The sequence below is a fragment of the Protobothrops mucrosquamatus genome, unplaced genomic scaffold (genome assembly GCF_001527695.2).
Source record: "Protobothrops mucrosquamatus isolate PMUCROS unplaced genomic scaffold, P.Mucros_1.0 scaffold267, whole genome shotgun sequence".
Taxonomy (NCBI): Eukaryota; Metazoa; Chordata; class Lepidosauria; order Squamata; family Viperidae; genus Protobothrops; species Protobothrops mucrosquamatus.
In genome coordinates, this window is record NW_015386612.1 from 240675 (window position 1) to 265410 (window position 24736).

The 24736-nt window shown below is 38.8% G+C and overlaps 1 protein-coding gene across 1 annotated transcript in view; it reads right to left on the reverse strand.

The window, feature by feature from the left end:
- Positions 1-241: 241 nt before the first annotated feature.
- Positions 242-24736, reverse strand: part of KCNC4 (potassium voltage-gated channel subfamily C member 4) — a 29431-nt gene continuing 4936 nt past the window's right edge. Inside the window, exons 2-4 of the mRNA XM_015814611.1 lie at positions 20064-21006; positions 15263-15448; positions 242-928 (exon numbers count right to left, since the gene is read on the reverse strand). Of these exons, the coding sequence (XP_015670097.1) occupies positions 909-928; positions 15263-15448; positions 20064-21006 (1149 nt within the window). The 3' untranslated portion in view covers positions 242-908. The remainder of the gene's footprint in view (positions 929-15262; positions 15449-20063; positions 21007-24736) is intronic.

The following is a 24736-nucleotide window of genomic DNA, read 5'->3' on the forward strand; positions in this document are numbered from 1 at the left end:
TTATTGAGAAGATCAGTGTCCTGTTTATGCATCAAAAGGTTTCTGAGACTTGATTCCTCAGGGACTGTGCTGGAGAGTGTGAAAGGCTACAACATGAATGCAAGGGTCTTGTGTAGATAATCAAGATCCATATCACTGTCATGACAATCCAATGAAACCTTATACTAGTTGTGGTGGTTCATCAAACAAGTTATTTTTAAAAAGGCAACAGCAAAATACCCAAAGTTGTAATTTAGTTCCCAGATCTTTTTATTAAGACTTTTGTTATAGTTTGACAAGAAGAGCCATGTGTACAACACAGAAGATAATAGTACTAAATACTGTCTGGGATGCAGTAACAGCACTAACAGCACTACAGTCTAATGGTTCTTCTTTTTCATTAAATACATCCACAAGCTAAATTCACCTTGCAACATCTTGTGGCTTCAAATTCCCAATAGTTCCATGAATATCATATATAGAAAGGGAATTTCCTACTGAAGAAGCCAGGAATACACACAGTAGAGTCTAAAACAAAATACTATCTGCAGACAATGCTAGGTTGGCACTTACATGTTGAAGCATCTGCAGAAGCCTGCCAGAAGGTATCTAAGATTAGCAATGTCCATCTGTAATAAAGTCCAGGAACCATTCAAATTTCTACAGTGAAATAGCAGCAATGTTGGCCAACAAGTTGGTCCACACAGTAAAAGGCTGATCATGAAACAGTTCAAATGCTTGTACTGGTTGTCAGCCCATCTTGACATTGATAACATGGAGTAACCCTGGATGTCTCAGATACATTTTTATATATTGAATACACAGCAAGCAGGATTACAGCAAATAGATGGGTCCTTCCAGCTTACATTCTCCTTGTATACACTTTTAACAGGAAAATTGCTTGAGCCAATCCCAGCTTCTAGTGAAACTCACTGAGGGTTCAACAGTCCTGAAAAAACAAGGATTTTCAGATTCTTTCACAGTAAAAGATTACAAACAGGCAATAAAATAAAATCCAACCAATCCCCCTTTTGTCTCTGTCTCATGGCCAAAGTTAGCGTTAGTTCTTCCAGTTCTTTAGATTGAATAGATCTGGTGCTGGTGACACTATTAAATACTTTTTGCTTCCCATTGACTACTGGGACTTGAATGGATTTAAAATAAACTTATTTATAGCTACTTGAAATGAGAAAAATGGGAGTTTTCTTCTAGAAGTTTCAAAGGGAAGAGCAGTAATGATTCATTCAGCTTTTTAAAGGCTTCAGAAAATGCCCAGATGTGGCTTGGCTGACCCAGAAGGAGAAGACAAAAACACAGAGGAAACTGAGAGTATCATATCTGACCAACTACACACAGAGCATTTTTGTTATTAGCTCTAGGTACCTAATATCTAGAAACTTCTATCATGCCACATTTTCATCTCCCACCAGCAGAAGGATCATCAGATCATTACAAGGTACCATTGGCTCACAAAAAGAAAGGTGATCCCCACACACACATATTTTTGACTGTACGAATATTGTTCTGTAATATGGCACCTAATGTTTATAGAAATACCAAATACACAAACCTGCATCTGGAATGGTACATCTTCAGCTGTAATCTTTTATTTATTTTTATTTTATTTATATCCCTGCCTTTATTATTTTTACAAAACATCTCAAAGCAGCAAACATATCTAATACTGCTTCCTCCTCCTCCTCCTTCCTATAGTCCCCTTCTCCTTCTTATAGTGAGGTGAGTTGGGCTGAAACAGGGTGAGTGGCCCAAGGTCACCCAGCTGGCTTTCATGACTAAGGCAGCATTCGAACTCACATTCTTTCAGTTTCTTGCCTGGTGCCTTAACCACTAGACCAAATTGGGTTGCATGGGCATCTCCAGGAAAAGGTAATCTCTAAATGGAATGCCATGAAAAGCGAAGAAATGTCACCGTACTGCCACCGAAGACAGATGAAATTTCCCCTCCCTTATTGCTCCTCCTCATTCCCCCGTGGAAAGAGCATTGCTTTCATAAAGGATTCAGAATTCTATTCTACTACAATTTCCTTTGGAAACACAACTTGATAACAGTGTGTAAGGTAACCTTTAATAACCTGGCTCCTTCCTGATATTCGCGTCATCTTTAGACAGAACAGTTAAATGGTCATGCTGATCACAGGTTATGAGAACTCCATGCAGACTAAACCACTTAGGAAACCCCAAGTGCAAAAAGACTGCTCACAGGCAATTTCTCATGTGGAATAGCAATAGCACTTAGACTTATATACTGCTTCATAATGCTTTATAAACCTCCCTAAGCGGATTATAGAGTCAGCATATTGCCCCCCCCCCAACAATATGGCTTCTCATTTTACCGACCTCAGAAGGATAGAAGGCTGAGTCAACCTTGAGCCGGTCAGGATTGAACTCCTGGCAGTGGGCAGAGTTAGCCTGCAGTACTGCATTCTAACCACTGCGCCACCACAACTAAACAGAATTAGTCCCTGAAGATACCCTTTCCCTTAGGAGAAACTGTAACCCAAGCTACTCAGGTATTTCTCAACTTATGATCACAATTGGGGCAAGAATTTCCATTACTAACCAAGGTCGTTAAGTCAGTCACACCTGATTTTATGACCTTTTTTTGCTATGGTTGTTAAGCAAATCACTGCACTTCTTAAGTGAATCATGCAGTTATTAAGCGTGTCTGGATTTCACCATTGATTTTACTTGTCAGAAGCTGTCTGAAAAGCTTGCAAATGATGATGTACTACCTTGGGATACTACAACTGCAATAAATATATGCCAATTGTCAAGTGCCTGAATTCTGAACACGAGACCTGTGAGGATGTGCAATTGTCTTAAGTGAGAAGACTTGTCATAAGTCATATTTTTCAGTGCTGTTGTAACTTCGATGAATCACGGTTGTAACATGAGGACTACCTGTATAGGATACAGATTCATATTCAGTTTAGATAAGGAGAATTTATTATGCAGATTATTCTTATATTACCAGCTTAAAAAAATGGGTGTAGATAGATGGAGTGGTATGCTTAAGTTTGAGAACATCCAGCTGATAATTAAATGAGTGGATTTTTAATTCATAGCTTTAATTGGCAGGCCAGCCTTTTTTTTGAAATTAAAAGGAACCCATTAACTGATAACTCGGTTCTCCCTTCCACTGCTGATCCTATAGCATTATCTTTTATGAGAAGGTAATGCTCTGAACATAAGTTTTTCCTGATGGAACAATATGCCTCAAGGGGCTGAACAAATCCTGTTCTCTCCAGAACTGGAGTTCCTTGTTGGGGAAAAGTTTATTGGTTAAATTTCATCCTGTTAAACAGCTGCTATTAGACTTGAAAAAAACAGCAAAGAAGGAGGACTAAACCTTCCAGAGTTTCATATTATTGGCACAATATCCTCTGTAGTTTTTATTATAGCCAAGTCATGATCAGAAATCGTTCCAGCTGATTCACATATGCATGTCAACATTGCATCACTCAATGATTAATCACTCTGGCTTGCAGCTGGCATTATGAAGTGCCTCAGTTAAAAAGCACATTAGTTCTAATGACAAGTGTTTAATCTCTAATAGTTGTTTCACTTATACAAGGCACAAGCTAAGTAGTCGACAGCTGTATTGAGTTTGCTATAAGCAGACTGGAACATCTCCATGAAAGAGGAAATCTATGCAAATCTAATATTGCTTCTAAAATCTCACACAGCTAATAAAGGGCAAATCTTGGAGGGGGGGGAGATTAGGGAGGAAACAGGTATATCAGTTCATTTCCCAGGAGTCTGAATTTGCAATTCTTGGCAATCAAAGGACTTACTTAGCATCTGTGATCTTAAAACTCCAAGTTAGTAGAGCAGCTTGTAATAGATAGATTGGAGGTGGGGGGGCGAGAGTACAAACCAGGAATAGTCAACCAGTTCAAAATACATAGAAGACCCTATCTTGCATAAAAATAATAAAAATGTTATTTAGCCATAGCAGTACAGTGTATTTTTTATACACAACAGAGTACACAAATGCGTCATACATAACTACACACAGACAGACAAAGCAAGTGCTATAAAAGTGAACCAACCCTCAGTTCCTTTCATCATGCCCGTTTTACTGAAAGAAAACATCTAGGAACAATTAAATTCAAATAATCTACAATGAGAATAAGAACCAAAGGTAACTTAATTACATTTGTCTTGATTTTAAAGTTTCACATAGAATTGCTGGAGGGTGAGCTATGCAAAACTCCGGTGGCTGATAAATGGGGGTCACTGCACTCAGTAAACTGTTTCTATATTGAGTCAGATATTGGTCTACACTCGTTCATTATCTGTATAGACCATCAGCAGCAATCTAGAATGCCAGGCTGGAGTTCTTTCCAATCTTAGCTGAGTCTGTTGGGATTTTTGATACGTGTTAACCAGGTTCATCTCTCTAAGCTATTGCTTTATTAGAGGGGCAGAAGAGGGAGTGGAGATTGCATGAATAAAGAATTTGCAACCTGAAGTTCTGCATGTTCCCTCAAAAATACGTTCTGCAGGATATTCCCTAATAAACATACAGGAAATTATATTTTTCAAATCCCCAAACTGAACTGATTTCTATTTTAGTTCTGAACCTTTTTTCTACAGTACCTAGTAACTCTTTATACAAAATTAATACATTTCAATCAAACCAAGACATTTGCATACATGTAATTTTGTAGCCTAATCTTTTGAATATATTTGATTGTGATCTTTTTTTGCTGAAAGGGGTAAAACTGGATGAGCATTTGAGAGACAACTCAGATTGACAGTTCTGTTTCCATAAATGTTGCAGGAATTAAAGGCTTGCTTTTTCTGCTAAGATTGTACTTGATCCAAATATCTATTTATTACAATAAGCAAACGCTAACTGATGTCCTTTTTTAAACAGTAAGCACAAAAGGAATCTTATTGGCAAAGCAGAAAAAGCACTAGTACAGATGATTTCTGGGCAGCTCAATTACTGCTATGACATTTAAGCCTACTGGCTAGCTAACACCCTCGTATTTCCATTTTCTCCACTCTCCTTGTACTCCTCTAAGAAAACAAAGATATTTAAGAATTGAATATTCATATGCAAACTATTTCATATGTCCATTGTGCCTTTGGACAAAGTAACTTGACACAATAGTGTATATAAAGGCTGCATTCTGTGTTTTAAAAGGATCAGGCTAATTTTCCAGGAGTCAGTCTCTGTCAACATCACTCATGTCAAAGGCTGCTCCTTGATTAGAATCAATGCATTTCTGATTGATAGGTATGATGAAGACACAGAAGTCTAGTTATCTTAACATGCCCGGTTGATATGTTTGCTGTAATATATATTGTAGTTGAACAATTTGCTGGAAACATAATATTGCCCGGGATTAGAAATGCAAAAATATTGTCTATCAACATTCCCTCTGTGCACCCACCAAGAATGAGTAAGGCTGAAAATGTTGCATCTTTTTTGCATATTGTAGACTTATGGAGGGTTAAGGAACACTCACTTCTGAAGCAATAGTCTTTAACATGCCAGGCAAAGCATGCTGGGGCCTCTCAAATCAACAGATGTTCTGCACCTCTTCACTAGACCAGCATGTCAATTCATATCTGCCTTGTATTCCTACTAGAGATCTCCATAAAACAGTGTATGTATATGGGTACAGTTGATTTACACAGTGTCTTTGCACCATTCCAAAAATCAATTCTGTGCCTGTACAATCCCACACAGTCATCTGTGTCGCTGGCTCAGCTACAGCTAAAATTTCCATTTGTAATTGTTTTAATTCTATAGGTAGCCTATTTTTCTGTTGCTGGGAAGCCTTGCCTCACCTCATCTCAAAGCAGCCATCATTCCACTGCTCCTCCCTTGTGCAGCTTCTATATTCTGTTCCTGGTACTTCTCTGTAAGCATCCCAAACTATTACTCCCCCCCAACCCCACTCAAGCTACCCTACTAAACTTGCAAGAGTGCTTAGAAATAATGGAGAAAGCCCTGGTTGCAGGAGACTTTTCAGTGCAACCAAGGAAAGGCATCTTTGCAGCTAAGAATTTTTCCTTAAGGTCAAACCATTCAGCATTTATTAGTAAACAATTAAATGTACAGAACACTGACTGAAAATAACAGCTGGATATAGACACCATCAAGTTAACTCATTTCTCTTTTGTATGGACTAGAGATGAAAACATGTTTGTTGGTCCAGGACTGGTGATAGCTCAGGGAATGGGACATTGTTCATATTTTTGTACTGTCCTTTTGATTTCCTAGAGATGAACTCTGACTGACTCAAGCTTTTCTTGTGCTTTCAGAATTTGAAGACAGCAGAAATTAAGATGATCACAAGTTGTTTTTGAATTGTTTTTGGAAAACTGAAGAACAAAAACAGTGGTAATGTGGAAATATTTATTCATATATTTTTGTTCTCTTTCCTGTTTAAGAATACCGGAACGAACTGAGATCTGAGTTCAAGAGTTTTAGGATTCAACAAGCATTAGCTTTTCAACAGTTCTTTTCTTATAACAATTCAAAGAACACTTCTGACAATTAGCAGAATTCATTTGATTAATACCTAACAGAGCTCTCTTCACTTATCAGGGCTGGTCTTACCACTATTGAAAAGTTTCTGCTAAGCTTTCTGGTGTCTTACTCCCCAGTTCTAGTTTTTGTTCTCAAAGCAGCAGGGATATTAGTCATGCTTTGTACACTAAGTTGCATAATGCCAAGTCTAAAAATTGCATAGTGGGGCTACATGTCACTTCTAATAAACACTGGCTCAAACAATATTATCCTTGCTGATTAAAAACACTTGGTGCACTAAAGTTTGTTAATGTCAAAAGGGTAAAGGCTCATCCTTGCTTTAAGCAGAGATCAGATTCACACTCAACTTCTGTCTGGTGCCAGATTCCAAGCAAGTAACAACCTCTGTCTGCCTATGTGGAGCCTAATTATGTCCCCACCTGCTATTATGCGCCCCTCTTCAACCCACAATCCAAGTTGCTTTTTAAAAGATTGGCAAATCATTTAGCACAACAAAATCATTCCTGTTTGTTTTTACTTGCTTCCTTACAAGCTTCCTGCATTAGTATGAGGAAATTGTCTGTAAAACATATACATGGAATGGTGAAATCTCACTGAGGTAATTTGATTAAACTTCCTGTCTTACAAAAGGCCACAGCTGTCTAATCAGGAATGAGTTAGATGACTGTGGCTGAATTCAATCCAGGTCTGTGCATACCTTCTGTTTTACTGTTGACTGCTATAGAAATAGGTAATTGCTACTTATCTATTGGAAGACAAGAAACTTGTTTTCAAATATTACAAGAAACAATTTTGTACAAAACACTGGACACCAATTGGACACCAATCAAGGAATAGCGAATGCCCAAATCTATACAACTGCTGGCCATTAAACTATCACTACTCAGGTGTACTAGCCCTCCAATAATTCATAAATCTCTCTTTCCTCACATCCCACCTATCTGCCTACCTGAGCCTGCAAAAGCAAAGCTTCCAATGGAACAGAATATCTGTAGCCCAGAGTTGAACAATGGAGTCTTTGGTGTTTTCTAAGCTTTATTGTTGTTTACAGATGTTTCATTATCCAACTAGGTAACCTCAGTGCTAGCGTCTGTGGGTTTGCATCCTGTTTATATGCAGCAGTCCTGCCAGAATTGGCGGGGGTGTGGTTTTCTCCTTTATAGTTTCTGATAAAAATTGCCAAGGAAAAAAACTATACCTGGCAAGTCAAACTATTGTATATAAAAAGGGAGAAAACCTCACGCTCACTAGGAGTGATGATGAAATGTCTACAAGCAAACAACCACACTGGGAGACTACCAAAGACTCCAAAGCAAAAATCAGCTGAGCATTCAATGCACTATGACTCAAGGCCAAAGGTCAGTGTCTAACATAGAAGAGGGAGATATTATGTAAAACAATCACCTTGTAGGAGAGATGGGCAGCATAAAAATTTAATCAACTGATCAATCAATCATAGGATTGCTTTAAAGTAAGGGCAGTTGACAACTGTTTTTACTGTTTTCTCTAACAGCTGAAATTTAAAATGCAGATTCCTGAAAGAACATGTTATGAATCAATGGGATGTAAAGATGTATAAAATAATATATAAGAAATCTACAGAACCCCAGGCTAAAATGTCATAAAATTAAAAACAGCAAATTTTCAAATCAGAATCCAACTTTAAGCTTGTACAAAACTGTTTTTTCAAACCGCAGGAAAGGCAAAAATGTATCTTTGCATACGAATGAGAAAGATAGAAAATCTTGCTCCTGCCTCCCTCAATTGCTCTCTGATATCCTGCAAAGTGAAAACATCCCAATTTGCAGGCACAAAAATATATTATCAGATATTATACAAGTCAGCTACTTGATCTCTAAATGGCACCTACTGTATTTTCTCTCTTCCATAGAATCCTGTTATCCTGGTCAGACATAAAGGTCTAAAGGGCACCGCTGGCTTGGATATTATTTCAGTGAAGCTGCACAAAGGAAAAGTGTGAACAAACAGGGTTCCTAAAATAACATTTCCTCAATCAGAAATAGCAGGAATTCCAGTAACGGTCTCACACATTATCAACAAGGAAACAATACAAGCCATCACTCTGATCATATGTACTGTACATAGATAGCCCTCAACTTACAACCATTTGTTTAGTGACTGTTCAAAGTTACAACAGCACTGAAAAAAGGGACTTTTTGTAGGTTTGTAGGTTTTTCACACCTACAACCATTGCAGTATCCCTGTGGTTACATGATCAAAATTTAGACACTTGGCAACCGGCATGTGTTTATGACGATTGCAGTGTCCCAGGGTCATGTGATCACCTTGTGAAATAAATCTTATGGCAAGCAAAATCAATGGGGAAGCCAGATTCACTTAACAACTGTGTTACCAACATAACAACTGCAATGATTTACTGCACAACTACTGTAGCAGTACAGTACTGTAGCAACAAAGGTTTCAAAATGGGGCAAAATTCACTTAGCAAATATCCCGCTTAGCAATGGAAATTTTGGGCTCAATTGTGGTCATAAGTTGAGGACTACATGTATCAAAAATTAGGCAAAGTAGAATGATCTCTTTTAGATTAGTGGGTAATCTTTACTTTACTTTTACATCAGCAGTTTTTAGGGTTTCTGAGGTAAAGAAGTGCATGGCAGATATCAGAATTTATTTTAAAAAATCACTGGAAATTTAAAAGTTTATTTTCAAAAGACAATTGTTATAGAAAAATACATTTAGTTTTATTTAAATATAATTGGGTGAGAAAGAATGCTGAGCACTCAAACCGTTCTAAAACTAAGTTAAGGATGTTATGTCATCTCAAACCATTTTGCACCGTCATGCACAAGTGGACACTCTATTTAATAAATGGAATTTCAAGAAATATGCTTTGATTTGAAGAGCCAAGAATAATTGTAGGTAAGGTACTGAAAAGTCCTGTTCTCTTTTGTAGTCAGTCATTATTAGCATATTCTAGCTACAGCCCCATAATACTTTCATTAACATTTATTTTCCTTTTGAGTACTGTAGACATGAATGAATAATCCTCATGAATTCTTTGGTTTTAGTCCTTTTGGCAGAATCACATTTGCAAAGAGGCTTGGAAGGAAACAGTAGACTTTGGATGGAAAACTGATAATGGAATGCTGAATTATAATTTTAAGAATTATAATCTTCATTCTTTGGATAAGATATATTAAATACATGACTGAATTATAAATAAAAGGGGAATTAGATTATGTATTCCAGTTTTTGCTTTTATTTGCACTGACTTCAGGAGGTAAAATTCTACCTTGGTGGTTAATGGCATTATCCTCTTGTTTTGAACAGAGTTCCCTGCACCTTGAATAACCAGAACGTTTGGGCTGGCTGAATCTAAAGCTGGAAGATTTCACTGCCTTTTTCAGATAAAGGAGAACCCTGAATCTACCCTTTGTGTTAAATTGGGCCACTTGTGTGTTTAACCTTGTATTTGCAGAAATGTTTATACATTGTGGTTCTACCAAAGGAAATGTTTTCAATCTACAGTGAGGCTATTTTCAATCCTATTCAGTTTCATAAAGCTTGCACAGAAGGAACTTGCACATGCACACAAAACTGATGAAGCAATGAAATGCTGGCTATGTGGCTTTCAGATTGCAAAACAGTATCCCACACTGAGGCTGGTCCATAGTTGGGCCCATTACAAATAATGATATTTTCTTCTCGGATACCCCAATGAAAATAGGAGCCACATATATCATCAGTGCCTTACCACTACACCGATTATCTGAAACTGTATTGTTTCCCTCAGCTGAATAAAGTATATACAGCATTCAGCATATTTCTTGCATGACTCATTACCTACCGAGAATTGAGAGCTTAATGAGCAAATGAATACACTTAATTAGTCAAATCACACAATGCCAAAACACACCGTTATGGAACAAATGCCTCACAAACCTGCTGGATTTAAACAGCATATTACTCACAGTACATACAAGGCAGAGGAATTCATTCACAGCTATCAAAGCATATGGTTTATACACGTGGCTAAAATCTTGCATCTTTGTCTCCTTCCATTAGAATCGGGGGTACATAGGTCACCTTCAAAACAGAATACAGCAGGCAGAGAGCAGAATTTGAGAGATCCTCTACTCCAGGGGTAGTCAACCTTGGCTCTTTTATGACTCGTGGACTTCAACTCCCAGAATTCCTGAGCCAGCTGAGCCAAGGTTGACTACCCGTGCTCTACTCAAATCTCCTAGTAGCCTTTATTATTTTCAGCCTTTTTTTTCTAGGATTGAAAGTCTCTGCCCAACGATAACTTTAAGGTGAAAATGCCATCTATGCTTCTTGACTTTAATAACAACCCAGACACAGCTTATGCTCTTCTTTAAAACACTGGCGTTCAGTTTCTCAGTGAGAAGCCCTTTAACAATTGCATCCTAAAGCCAGATGAGTCATATCAAGACCCATAGTGTCATCCCCCTCCTTCCTTCTGAAAGACCAGAGAGAGGAAGAAGATTGAGAGAGAATAGGAAAAGAGTGAATAGTGTTGGCAGACTTCACCGAGTTTGAAGAGAAGAGAAAAGACAATTTGCTTTGTCTTCTCCCGGGTCTGTCCTGGGTCAAACTAACAGTACACAGCACAGTAAGGTGGGCAAGAAGAGCAGTAGAGGAACAAAATAAAACATTTTGTGCTCTGGTTTCATGGACATCCAATTGAATTTTATATTTGTATTGTGGCTTTAGGTTTTATAAGGCAACCTACTAATGCAAAAAGGAAACGGATGGAATAAAGGCTTTGAAACAGCAGCTGTCCTGTTTTCATGGAATCATAGAAAAAAACACGATCTTTATATCAAATCAACTGTATATTTACATATGTACAAACCCTGGGAATCAGCACATTCCAGATGCTGTGGAAATGTACAGTAACTCTCAGCACTTCTAGGTACTGTGACCAATAATTCTAGGAGTTGTGTAATACAGCAAAATCCGGAGTGCCACAAGTTGCCTACCACCTCCAAAGTATGATTTATTTCAAAAAGGATGAGGACAAACAATGGGGTCTGGTAGCAAGCTACACTGACATACCTGTTGGGGAAATGGTAAATGGTCACGAAGAGCGCATTTTAATAATTTTTGTGCTGATTTTTAAGAGCACAAGTTAGATAAGCAACTTTCCCAGCAATATGTACAGATGCTAGTTAGAAGTCATTCTATATGCATAAAAATGCATTTGTTTGTTGCCAAGTAACTGACTAGATGCATAAAGAGATCTGTGCCACCATTAGTGCTTTTAGACGTATCCTTTATTGTATAAGTGTACTGCCTCAAACATAGGCCGAGTGACTTCTTGTGTTTCCCTCCTATTTTTGCTATGTTTTTAACCATTAAAAGAAGTCTGTTAAATAGAAAGATATAAATATGTGTCCTTTCATTAGTATTCCTGGGAATCCTCTGTTTGGATGCATCACAGAAAGATAGGGGATATTATTCTCTCATATCCAACAGTTTTAGAAGTTCAGCATTCTCCACGTGCAGCTACCCATACTGCATATAGGCACAGTTACAAGTGGTAATATAGGACCCCATGCACATGGAATGAACTATATAGCCTTATGGTGAATTACTCATTTCAGTAACTATATGTGTCTGCTTACATGTTTACCTTTAGTTTATGATTGCTCAAACCTACAAGAGTGGGAAGCTATCAACAGTTTGAGAGCAAGAAACTAAATTTCATTTTTAATGTGTGTCATTGTGCCCACAGTAAAAAATGACAATAAAGGTTATCATCATCATCATCAACCTGATAAAATTCATGATTCCATGTAACGATGTAAAACTATGAAAATAGGAAGCCTGTGAAATGAAGCCAGGACCACGCATATGCCTTTATCTGATATTTACTTACATTAGATCCTTCTATATTCATAGGCATGAATTTGAGCAATTCGTATTGTGCATTAGATTATGCAAACAGGCACATTCATTGTATATTTGACTACATATGATTCTCAGTTTGTTCACCTGCTCTTTAGAAATGATAATTATGTAAATTGCCAAAATCCATAAAATAATCTTTCCAAAGTGTAAGTTTTTAAAAGGCTATACATGTAAAACCTCCCACCCCCATCTGCCATCCTTACCCCTCAAATTCCACTGCCATAAAGAGCCGTGGTGATGCAGTGGTTAGAATGCAGTACTACAGGCTAACTGTGCTCTCATTGCCAGGAGTTTGATTCCTTTGATTCTGACCAGCTCAAGGTTGACTCAGCCTTCCATCCTTCCGAGGTCGGTAAAATGAGAAGCCTGATTGTTGGGGTGAGGGGCGATATGCTGACTCTGTAAACCGCTTAGAGAGGTCTAAAAGCTATTGCTATTTAAAATAATCTCCCCTAAATATGTCTTACTCTTTCATTTGTTGGTCCCAAACTACCCAATCCTATGAAAGTATGGATGGGCAAACCTTTATCTCCTAAAAAACTAATTTATTTAGGGATAATTTGGGGAAGGGATAACATTGAAATAAACAGAATTAAGCAGTCCATCTATTCCTCTTCCAAGCAGCTAATTCTTAGTAGAGGTTTGACCTGACTATTTCCAACATTTTAAAGCTGAGGGCTACTTGAAGGATGAAATCTGAAATGTTTTCTGTTGTGTTCCACTCTGACTTGATTGCAACTTCCCTCACCCACCCACACCTGAATATTAATATATTCTACAAAGTTTCTTTACAAATTGTTTCTTTCAGGACATGCACAAATCTTCACTGTGAGTGGCCATCTCTGAAGACTGCACAGACCATTCATGTCCCTGTTTGCTGCGTGAATCAGAAAGGTCCAGCATAGAGTGAGCTTCATATCTAGATGTTGCAGATATTAAAACAGGCTCTGCATTATTTATCTGGAACTCAGGAAGCCATTTCTTAACCAATCAATTCATTTAGCCCAATAATATCTACAATGACCAGCAGAGACTTTCTAAGTTTTGGGACAGAAAATCTATCTCAGACCCATCTGGAGATGCCAAAATTAAGCTGGATTTTATAGAAATACATATATCCTATGATGCTAGGCCAGTGATGGCGAACCTTTTAGAGACCGAGTGCCCAAACTGCAACCCAAAACCCACTTATGTATTGTTGGGTGCCGGGTGGGCGTGGCCCATTGGGTGGGTGTGGCCATTGGGTGGGCGGGGCTGCAGTGGTAACGGCAGACAGGGTGGGACTGAAAAGTTCAACCAATCAATTCCAACTTTGCAAGATCTTTTTTTCCCCCGAGAAGTTGAAATTAATTGATTGAACCTTTTTTTTTTCCACACGGCTGCAGAGGCCTAAAGCGAAAAGGTTTTATAAAACCCAGCTGAAGGCCTAGCACTGGGGCGACGGCACGCGTGCCCACAGAGACGACTCTGCGTGCCACCTGTGGCATGCGTGCCATAGGTTTGCCACCACGGTGCTAGGCTGTTCATATCTGATTCCATAAAACTACACTACATTTTAAGAAAAAAACATTTAAGCTTGTTTGTAAGATTAGATGTTAAGAACAGAAATAAAAAAAATGGTAAAAGAAAAGTGACATGATGCCACTAAGACAAACATCTCTCTACTCTAAACTCCTGACGTGACTTTGTACCAAATGCATTGCTAATTACTTTTGCCCTCTATGTTTCATTCTGTGTGCTGCTTTGTTTAAGAATGCAATTTCAGATTTATTTTTAAATCAGAAAATGCTTTGTTAAGCAATTATTAATTTACTCCCATGCTTGTGAACATACAATGCAATGTTTTTACTCTATTATCCCATCTTCCAACCCTGGTATTTCTCCTCCTCTACTCTGCTGGGTTTCACCACAGTGCCAGATAGGTGCTTAATCTAAAACACACCAAAGTACAATGCAAAATGACATTAAAGAATAACAAATGGAAATGGAAAAACAGATATCTGAAGAAAAAATGCATTTGGTATCTCATAATCAAAGATGTTATCTCCCAAGGTTTCATGAAGACTAAAGAAAGAAGTAGACAAAAATTATTCAATTCTATTAGAAGTCGTAAAGGCTTAAAGTCAGCCTTCTGCAACCAGGTACTTTATGAGGTGAAGGATAGCATACAACTTCCAGAATTCTCAATCAGCATGAAGTTGGGAATCATGAGGGTTATCTGAACTTCTGAAAGGCAAGCTAGATAGGATTTTGCTAACCCAACAGCTGAAGATGAAACAAAAGATTGTATGTGTAAGTGGTTTAGGAATGCCTGGTGGACTGGTTCTTCTTCTTTTGAATAAGATATAGATTAGAGGAAAGTATCGTTCCCTTGAGCCCAGCCATCATGTGTATTGGGGGGGCATGTGGGCATCACAAACCAAGGTCCTTACTCTATATTATAATAATTTAAACTTTACAATGCAGCAGGGGAGAAGGCAACTGCTGCTTCTCCCATCCTTTTTTCCCTTAATCCTTACCTTCTTGCTTGCCAGAGCCAGTGCAAAAAGAAGTCAACCGACAGAACCAAGGCAAAAACAAAATGGGAGGGAAAAGCTATAGCTTTTAGGTTTACTATTGCTTAGGAAAGGTTATAGAAATATAGCTTGGGTCTCTACCGATCAACTCTTATCACAAACCGAGAAAATGCAGAGAGGTCAACTGCTTTTCAAAAGTAGCATTGCCATTGTTTGTCAGTTACAGCCAACTGCAAAACAGGCCCCATGTATATTATTTAATATTTCACAACTTTCCCTCCATTCACCAACACACATCTTGCAATCTCCTTCATACCTTTCCGGATGCTACCATCAGCAGCACAAGAGAAATCCCCAGTGCTCAGGAGAAAGCAGGTTGCTGCTTTCTTGTTTTTGTCCCTGGTACTTGAGCCTCTCATGAGCTGCTTCTCCTCTTGCGGTGACGAAAGAGGTTGATCTTCATCTGACAGAACCACATTGGCATCTCCATTCTGCTTGGTGTCTTAGAAGGAGAAAGAAAGAAAGAAAGAAAGAAAGAAAGAAAGAAAGAAAGAAAGGAAGGAAGGAAGGAAGGAAGGAAGGAAGGAAGAAAGAAAGAAAGAAAGAAAGAAAGAAAGAAAGAAAGAAAGAAAGAAAGAAAGAAAGAAAGAAAGAAAGAAAAGAAAGATCAACTTTTGAAGCCAGAATTAGCCAAATCTGCACCTGCTTTGGCAACAGGAAAATGAATAATTTATATATACTGTATATAAAAGATTATATGGCATAATCCAGGAGAGGCAGCATTTTCATTTTTAGTGTCATTTCCAAAGTATATTGGAATCAATTTCTCACCTTCTTGACTGGAGTTTGGCATTAAGTCCTTTCACCAATATATGATGGTGAATCCACTAATATTGAGGGGAGAAAGTATCAAAACATCAGTCCTATATATACCCCTATGTTTCAAGAGACACAGCTTACAGAAAATGTCTATAAACATGCACTGTGTATTAATGCTACGGTGACTGCAGGGTGGTTTCCACAGAAACTGAAGTTTTCTAGAAACAGCATTCTGTTCATGAACGTATAGTCAGATATCACTCATAATATAGTAAATGTAACACTCAAGTACTGATAAAGTTGTTCCAGGCTAAATCTTTACTTCTCATGAATATTCCTTATCTGAGACTGAAAAAAATGATACAAATGACCTGCTCATACCTCGTGTCTCAGTCTTCTTGCTGGGAGATTCATCCAGAAGCTCAGTCTTTGCAACTGATGAAAGTTGTACCATATCTGGGTCCCTTAAGTTATGAGTAACAGAGCAGCCTTCCTCAGCCTAATATATTAAATGTATTGAAATCCCAGACTGCTGTAATCCCAACACAACTGCAAAGCCATAAGATGAGGAAAGATTTCACAGGATTTGGATAATCATCAAACTTCTGTCAAGTGACAAGAGATTTATTTTATTTATTTATTTATTTATTTGAATTTGTATACCGCTCTATCTCCCTCACGGGACTCAGGGCGGTAGACAGGCGATGATAAAAATCACAATAAATATACTCAAATTTCTATTCTAAAATCAAATTAAATAAAAGGCCTGCTCTAAAATACCTTATATAAAACCTTTACTAAAACATAATTAAAGCTACGCCAGGCTGCCCGCCCGGAATAGATGGGTTTTCAGGGCTCGGCGAAAAAGGCGCAGGTCCACAACTGTACGTAGGTCGGGGGGTAGGTCATTCCAGAGGGCAGGAGCTGCCACAGAGAAGGCTCTCCCCCTGGGGGTCACCAGCCCGCATTGACTGGCCAACGGCACCCTAAGGAGGCCCTCTCTGTGGGAGCGGACTGGTCAGAGGAAGGTGTTTGGTAGAAGGCGGTCTTGCAAATACCTAGGTCCGTTGCCATGGAGCGCTTTAAAGGTTGTTACTAACACCTTGAAGCGCACCCGGAAGGCCACAGGCAGCCAGTGCAGCTCGCGCAGGAGAGGTGTTACATGGGAGTATCTAGAGGCCCCCAGAATCCCACGCGCAGCCGCATTCTGAACTAGCTGGAGCCTCCAGGTGCACCTCAAGGGAAGCCCCATGTAGACAGTGTTGCAATAGTCCAGGCGGGAAACAACGAGGGCTTTGTTCTAACACACTGGGAAGACAATAGGTGGGGGAAAAGGTGTTATAGATTGGGTACACAATTTGAATTAAGCCCAAATATGACTTATTTGGTTTTCACTTACATTCTGTGTGAAACCAGTCCTTGTGAGTGATAAATTATTGTGTGTAGCTTAGTGTAGTATGAATCTAGCTAACTGGGGCTTATTCAGTAAACAATGATTAAAAGTGACTTTTGAATCAGGCCGATGGCTTAGTCAACATGTTTACCCAGCAACGTTGCACAGTCTGTTAATCCAATTGCTGAAATTATTTCATTGGCTTTCAGTTACAAACTGGAAGAAACTGAAAAGTTAAAATAATGAAAAGATTTGCTTTCTGTTACATGTGTTGCACTAGGGGAAAACAAAGTGCTCCTCAGAGCTGAGATTTTCTTTTTAAGGTTTAATTTTGTTTGTTATTGAAATATAGAGACATACCATTCAAGCCAAGTCTATTCCAGCCTGGCCATATAATGAGGTATTTAAGCAGGGGTCTTCAAACTTGGCCTTTTTATGACTTGTGGACTTCAACTCCCAGAATTCCTCAGCCAGGCACACGTGCCTGGCTGAGGAATTCTGGGAGTTGAAGTCCACAAGTCATAAAAGGGCCAAGTTTGAAGACCCCTGTATTTAAGGAAGCAACCTTTGCAGGTGAAGACCAAGGCTTCAGCACACCCTTCATACTCTGCTGTCCTTGCTGCTGTCCAACTGATGGCCTGAAGGGCCGCAGGCAATCATCCCATCTCCCATCTCCCGGGCCAGAGAATCAGTCATTTTCTTCACAATTCTGCTAAGCTGCTGCTACATGCCATCAACACATATATACAACTGGTGATGATGGAGAGGTACCCTCAGCCACTGGGAATCCCTCAAGCAGAAATGCTGTTGCTTCTTGGTCCAGACTCTAGCATGCTGAAGAAGATTTGTCTTTTTCAATCTCTGCTCCTTGCTGTTTCCCACAACACATCAGATCAAACCAGTATAAACTAGTATTAAAAAAGTTTTGTCTTACTTTCTAGTCCTTCTGTCCTAAGATGCAAGCTGTCTTTAATAGGTTGATAGTAGCAAAAAAGGCTTACAGGTCCTAAAGATTACAAAAACTTTCCTCCACTGACTTTTCTTTTTCTTCCACCAGCTAAAGTACAATTTCTAACATTGAGTTCTCTAAAATAAGACCCTATTATTCTCAGTATATATATCATAGCCTATATCTACCATCTCACTAAAATATAGTAGAACAAGCCATGGTGTTCAGGGGTCATAATAACTGGATTGAGACAATATACTAAGACAGTGGTTCTCAACCTTTTTAATGCCGCAACCCCAACCGGTCATAAGTCGAGGACTAAACCGGTCGTAAGTCGAGGACTAAACTGGTCATAAGTCGAGGACTAAACCAGTCGTAAGTTGAGGACTACCCAACCGGTCGTAAGTTGAGGACTTTCCCTGCCCGGGAGCGCCGCGCATGTGTGGTTCCGCCCCCTGCGCTGGCCAAGGCGTAGCTGGCAAGCGGCAGAGACGGAGCAGGCCAACCACCAGCTGGCCCAGCCCAAGGGAGGTAAGGCACCCGCTGGAAAAGGGGGAAAAATGGCGGACAAAAAAAATGGCAGACAAAAAAAATGGCGGACAGCCTTGCTTGGCGACCCCCATGAAATGGTCGATCGACCCCAAATGGGGTCCCGACCCAAAGGTTGAGAACCACTGTACTAAGACAAAATCAAAAGAATGCCCATGGCCATATGACTAAATGGTGTTTGCACGATACACTGAACCAGAAAAGAGCCCAGTATTCAAATGTTCCACAAACTCAGTACACATGATTACTTCACGGTTTAGTGTATTGGGATGAGTAAGTAAGTACATCAAGTGAACATACAGCTAGTGAAACATATGAACTCAGTCTTACTTTATTAATAAGTAGTTTTAATTAGAGAAAAAGAAGCATGGGATTTTCTGTATTAAGTGTCAAAAGAGCAGCTTTTGGATAAGATATGTGAAAAGGAGGAGCCATCTCCGCTTCCGTTTCACGTACCAAAATGCATTGAGTTGCTCTCATTCCTCTGCACATCTGAGTTTGAGATGTACAACTATGTATGTACCAACCACACCCCATGCAGTCCATTCTGAAGTCATTTACTGGAAGGCTCTTAACTGCACACTCCAGAGAACAGACCATTATGACTTGCATGACTGGCTTAGGACTCCAAAGACAATCCTCAGAGACTTATTGCTGTAGAAAAGGTCAGATGGTTAATCAATGCTTAAGAAGAATGGAGATCATTCAAACAGAGCAGGCATGATAGACCACTTAAATGCAACATTAGATTGCAACGAGCATGACTTTACATATTAAAGGAAGTAGGCACCAAGCAATTTTGGACTCTGGAAATCTTATGTATGCCACTGTGTGAAGTATGATAGCTGGATGTAAACTGTTGTTCAAAGTAGGGTGGGAAATTATCCTTTTTAGACAGACTTGTATTTATTTATCTTCTAAAATGGACAAAACTCAGTCTGGCCTAGTGATCCCATTTCTCTAATTCTCTCCCTGTGGTCACTATTGTAAGTATAGTTAAGATCAATAATTAGAGGAAAAATTCTCTGTGCTCTCCCCAAACAACATACCTTTATCCAAATGATACCCTACACCAGAGGTCCCCAACCCCTGGTCCGTGGACCAGTACTGGGCTGTGGCATGCCAGCAACTGGTCCACACAAACAAGCAAAGCCCTATCCATGAGATGCAGGCAGCACACAAAACCACGCACTCTCCAGTCTGCAGAAAAACCTCTCTCCACAGAACAGGTCCCTGGTGCCCAAAAGGTTGGGGATCTCTGCCCTACACCATATGTATATATAATCTTACATAACATATACTTCTTTTAGAGCCACTGCTTTACACATCCACAAATTTATGTCCAGAATCTTCTTACCACTTCTCTCTATTTATGGGTTTTGGTTAGCCTGAAATCTTACATCTCACCTGATCTTTTCCTCTCCATCACACCAGCTGCTGTTGCTGCCGCTATAGGACTGTTGTAACTCTGAATACTGTTGTGAGGTGAGTTGTCCTCTGATTTGCAGAACGTTGGAGACTCAAGTGGTGCTGGACGGGGTATGTGCTTCTTCTTCTTCTTTGGGAGCTTTTGCTTTGCCATGGCCAATGAATAATACATTCCGAAGTTGTTGACAATGACTGGAACAGGCATAGCAATGGTAAGAACACCAGCCAGGGCACAAAGAGCTCCCACCAACATGCCTGACCAAGTTTTGGGATACATGTCTCCATAACCCAAAGTTGTCATAGTTACCACTGCCCACCAAAATCCTATGGGGATATTCTTAAAGTGGGTATGGTCACTACCACTAGGATCAGATGGCTTGGCACCAATCCTTTCGGCATAATAGATCATGGTAGCAAAAATCAAAACTCCTAGAGCCAGGAAGATGATGAGAAGGAGGAATTCATTGGTACTGGCCCGGAGGGTATGGCCCAACACCCGAAGTCCCACAAAATGGCGGGTCAGCTTGAAAATTCGGAGGATTCTGACAAAACGAACTACCCTCAGGAAGCCCAGCACATCCCGTGCAGCTTTGGATGATAGGCCACTGAGTCCCACCTCTAAATAGAAGGGTAGGATGGCTACAAAGTCAATGATGTTAAGAAGGTTCTTAATGAAGATCAATTTATCCGGGCAGCAAACAATGCGCACCAGAAACTCTAGAGTGAACCACAGCACACAAACTCCTTCAATACAGGTGAGAATAGGCTCTGTCTCCATCTTTTTCATTACAACAATCTCAGTTGTGTTGCCCACTACTAGGGTCTCAGTCACATTGGTATCTATGATGAAGGCTTCATGTGTCTCCAGACAAAAAGTTGTGATGGATACTAGAATAAAAAAAAGTGAAGCAAAGGCAATGATCTGGAAAAGAAGGGAAAAATATGCTCAGTGGTTAAAAGAACTATGGGTGAAGAAAAGCAATCTAAGAAACACGATTACAAGTTTTAAAACTTTTATTCTCTACCTTTTTCATTTTAACCATTACAAAGAAAGCTTGGAATAAAGAAGCATGCTTCATTTGAATCTAGGATGAGACCTAATCTCATGCTTATACAGTTTATAGAGCCCTCTTCTTCTCTTTCCTACATTGTAAACCATCAGTTTTCAATCTTCCCAGTTTTCAATCTTCCCATCTATTAGAACTATTCATAGAATATTCTTTATTGGCCAAGTGTGATCAGACACACAAGGAATTTGTCTCCGGTGCATAAGCTCTCAGTGTACATTACAAACAACAAAGTGATGTCATAGATCATAAATTATAGTTACAATCATAAATCATAAGGTAGAAACAAGTGATTCGTGTTCCAATTCTATAGATTTTACTTTTAAGTTAGCCTCACTAAACTGTACAATAGTAATAGGAATAATAATAAATATATTTGTACCCAGGTGTTAAGACACAGACTGAGCAAATGAGATTCAGCTTCTCTTAATTCAGTTCAATTCTTTTGCAGCATGAAATTTGTCATCTCGCAGACAACAGTAAAATTTATTGGCAAATTTGGTTTTACCTTCCATCCCAAAGGTTAATCTAACACCTTCCCCTGATAGTAACAATAAACAGAGAATTCAATTGCCCAGCTGCGACTGATTACATTTGCTTCTGCTCCAGCCTCATTTATGTTCATTTTCCTTTGCAGATTAGTTTGCCAACAAAGGGAGGAATTAACACTTATATGAATATGCAAGATAGCTACTTCTCTGCTTTATTTCATGAGCAGTGGCAGCAAAGCTCTGATGATTCAAAAGAATAAGGAGACTATTATTTAAAATCATGTTACTTATTTGTTAATCCAGGAAACTATTTGCTACCCTATACAATAGTTTTACTACTAATTGGAATTTTCATGTTACTTAGAAAAATAATCTAAGAGTCTTTTATAATCAAACCTACAACATGCTTTTTGGATGGAACTGATATATCACTTATAAAATGTGATTATTTATCACTTAATGTATTTCCATTTTGCTTTTTCTGTATATGTGCAAGCATATTTCGATATATAGTAAAACTAGTTAAATACCCAAGGGAGCTGCAGGTTTGCCTCCTCTGATCAACAATCACTCACATCACATATCAAACAAGTTTAGAAAATGAGGAATTTCTAAAGGGAAACACTGGTTATTACTGAACAGAACTGTTTTATTCCATGTTATGGAAATAATTGCCAATTTTTATTATTATACAGTCACTGTTTTCTATCTTCTCCCCACAATGGTTTCTCATATGCCGGTATCATAACCTGTGGCTTATGGTAACTAAGTCTCATTTCCAATTAAGCAATCAGTGATTGTGTAACAGAACAACAAATGCAAACTCTATATCTAATCTGATTTTAAAACACCATTAAATACAGGATCTAGCAATACAATCAATTGTACTGAGACTTTAAGAAAATAAGACTTAAACACACTTAAAAAATCAGCTGTTTCGATTTACCTTGCTTAAATGACATTGAACCTACTCAGTGATACCCCCTTAATAGCATTTCCAGCCTGTTTTCTAAAGAGAAATTCTTGGCTGCAGCTCCTCAAAATGCAGGATATTTCAAAAGCTGTGTAACTGGGACAAATGTAAAACTAGTACAAAAACATGCAAACAAATATGCACCATTTTCATCAACCCTATCAAGCACTCTTACTGAATTAGTAACCAGCATGTTCCAAAAGCCAAGAGGTTTTCAATTCTCCTCTATGGCATTGGTTAACCCAGGGGTCTTCAAACTTGGCTCTTTTATGACTTGTGGACTTCAACTCCCAGAATTCCTCAGCCAGGCACGTGTGCCTGGCTGAGGAATTCTGGGAGTTGAAGTCCACAAGTCATAAAAGAGCCAAGTTTGAAGACCCCTGGGTTAACCTATAACCATTACAGTGGCATATTGTGAAAATCAACTCAAAAGGACACTAATATAACTCTGTTTTCTGGATGGAAATGGTAGTCTGAAGGTACAAATGAAGAAAGGAATGCCAGTAACTTTATTTATCTCCATGCTATCTTTTCCTCCAAGTCCCACAAAAGAGCCTATTAAAAAAATAACCATAAAACAACAACCCAATTCTTACTTGAGCATTCTTAAGCTCAGTTCTTAAATCTGGAAACATGCTATCCATTATATTTATATGACATACTAAACTGGAATTTCCCCCCCTCTCTCTCCTTTAGTAAATACACTTATATAAAAGGACAGGTCAAAATAATTCTGCTAAGGTGTACACTTCCATAAAATTGTTTTTTACTTTAAAATTAATTTAAAATCAGCAGCCCAAAAATAAACAGAATGTTGGCAAAACATATGTTTTTAATACTAGTATAATATGTATCAGAAATAGTGGCAAAAAATTGCCTTCCTTAATATTGTGACCTCTCTGTGATCATTTCCAAGGGATTCTTCCCCTTTCAATAGGAAGATATGGTATGAGATTGGTATGAGATGAAGGCATATTACAGGTCCAATTTTCTTTCATTCCCTAATCTTGAAATAAATAGCATTTATAAATCAAAGCTCAATTCTTGAATCTGGAAACATGCTACCCATTATATTTATATGACATACTAAACCAGAATTTTTCAAAATGAGCAATATCCACTTGTTCCTCCTGAAACCAGTATAATTAACACACCTTGGACAATTCCATGTATCTGCAATTTAGTATGCTTCCTGATCCAGGGACTTTGATTTTCTACTGTCGAAACAAGCTATCAAAAGCCAAATAAACAAGCCAGAGCCAGAGAGAGCACTGTAAACAAACACTGGATAGAACTGTGATTTTTTTTTAAAGCATCTTTGTTTATAAGAAGAGGAGACATAGCATACAGTCAGAGGAAGGTACAATGGACACTCCTTGTTAGCTGAAGAATTCTGGTGTAAATTGATTCTATAAACTCAATAAATTTAGTTGTCTCCTTCGGAAGCAATGGGGGCTTGTGGATAGCCTTCCTATTTAGCTCCAGAAGAGTATAGTATTACAGTGCTCAATTTGGAATGTTATCAATTTAATTTAATTTAAAGGTTGAACAAAGTTTCAAAGGAGTGCTTTGCTGAAGGTTTCAAAGAGGTGTTGTAAATGGTCCCCTCACTTCTAAGCATGACATCATGTGAAACAAAGTTGATTCCATCTCATTTTGTTTTAGAACCCCCTTCTGCCTTCTCCCATCGAAATTGCAATCCTTGCCATCATGATTCTAGCTGGGTGCCTTCAACAAAGACCATCTGTAGTGGCAGCTGAAGAAGACCACCCTGGACTATCCCTCCTCCTCCAATATGTAGCAAAGCTCTTCCATTTGCCATTTCTTTCAACAAAAACTACAAAGGACCCATCATTCGTATAGAAACTGCTTTATCAAAAACTTTGGCGAGTAATTCAGAAGTGGCAAACGGTACACCCTGCACAAAGGAAGATATAATTGATCCAAAGCTATCTGATCTTTTGAACCATCTATTAAAAACTTTGTGTGCCAAAGGGCTAGTCTAAGTGGCTTATGTGGTGGGTAGTTCCAAAGCCTGGAAGCAATAATGGAGAAGCTTCATCCTACATCATGGCTCTCAGTGGTTTCATGGACACCCAAACTGCTTGCACAAGGCAAATG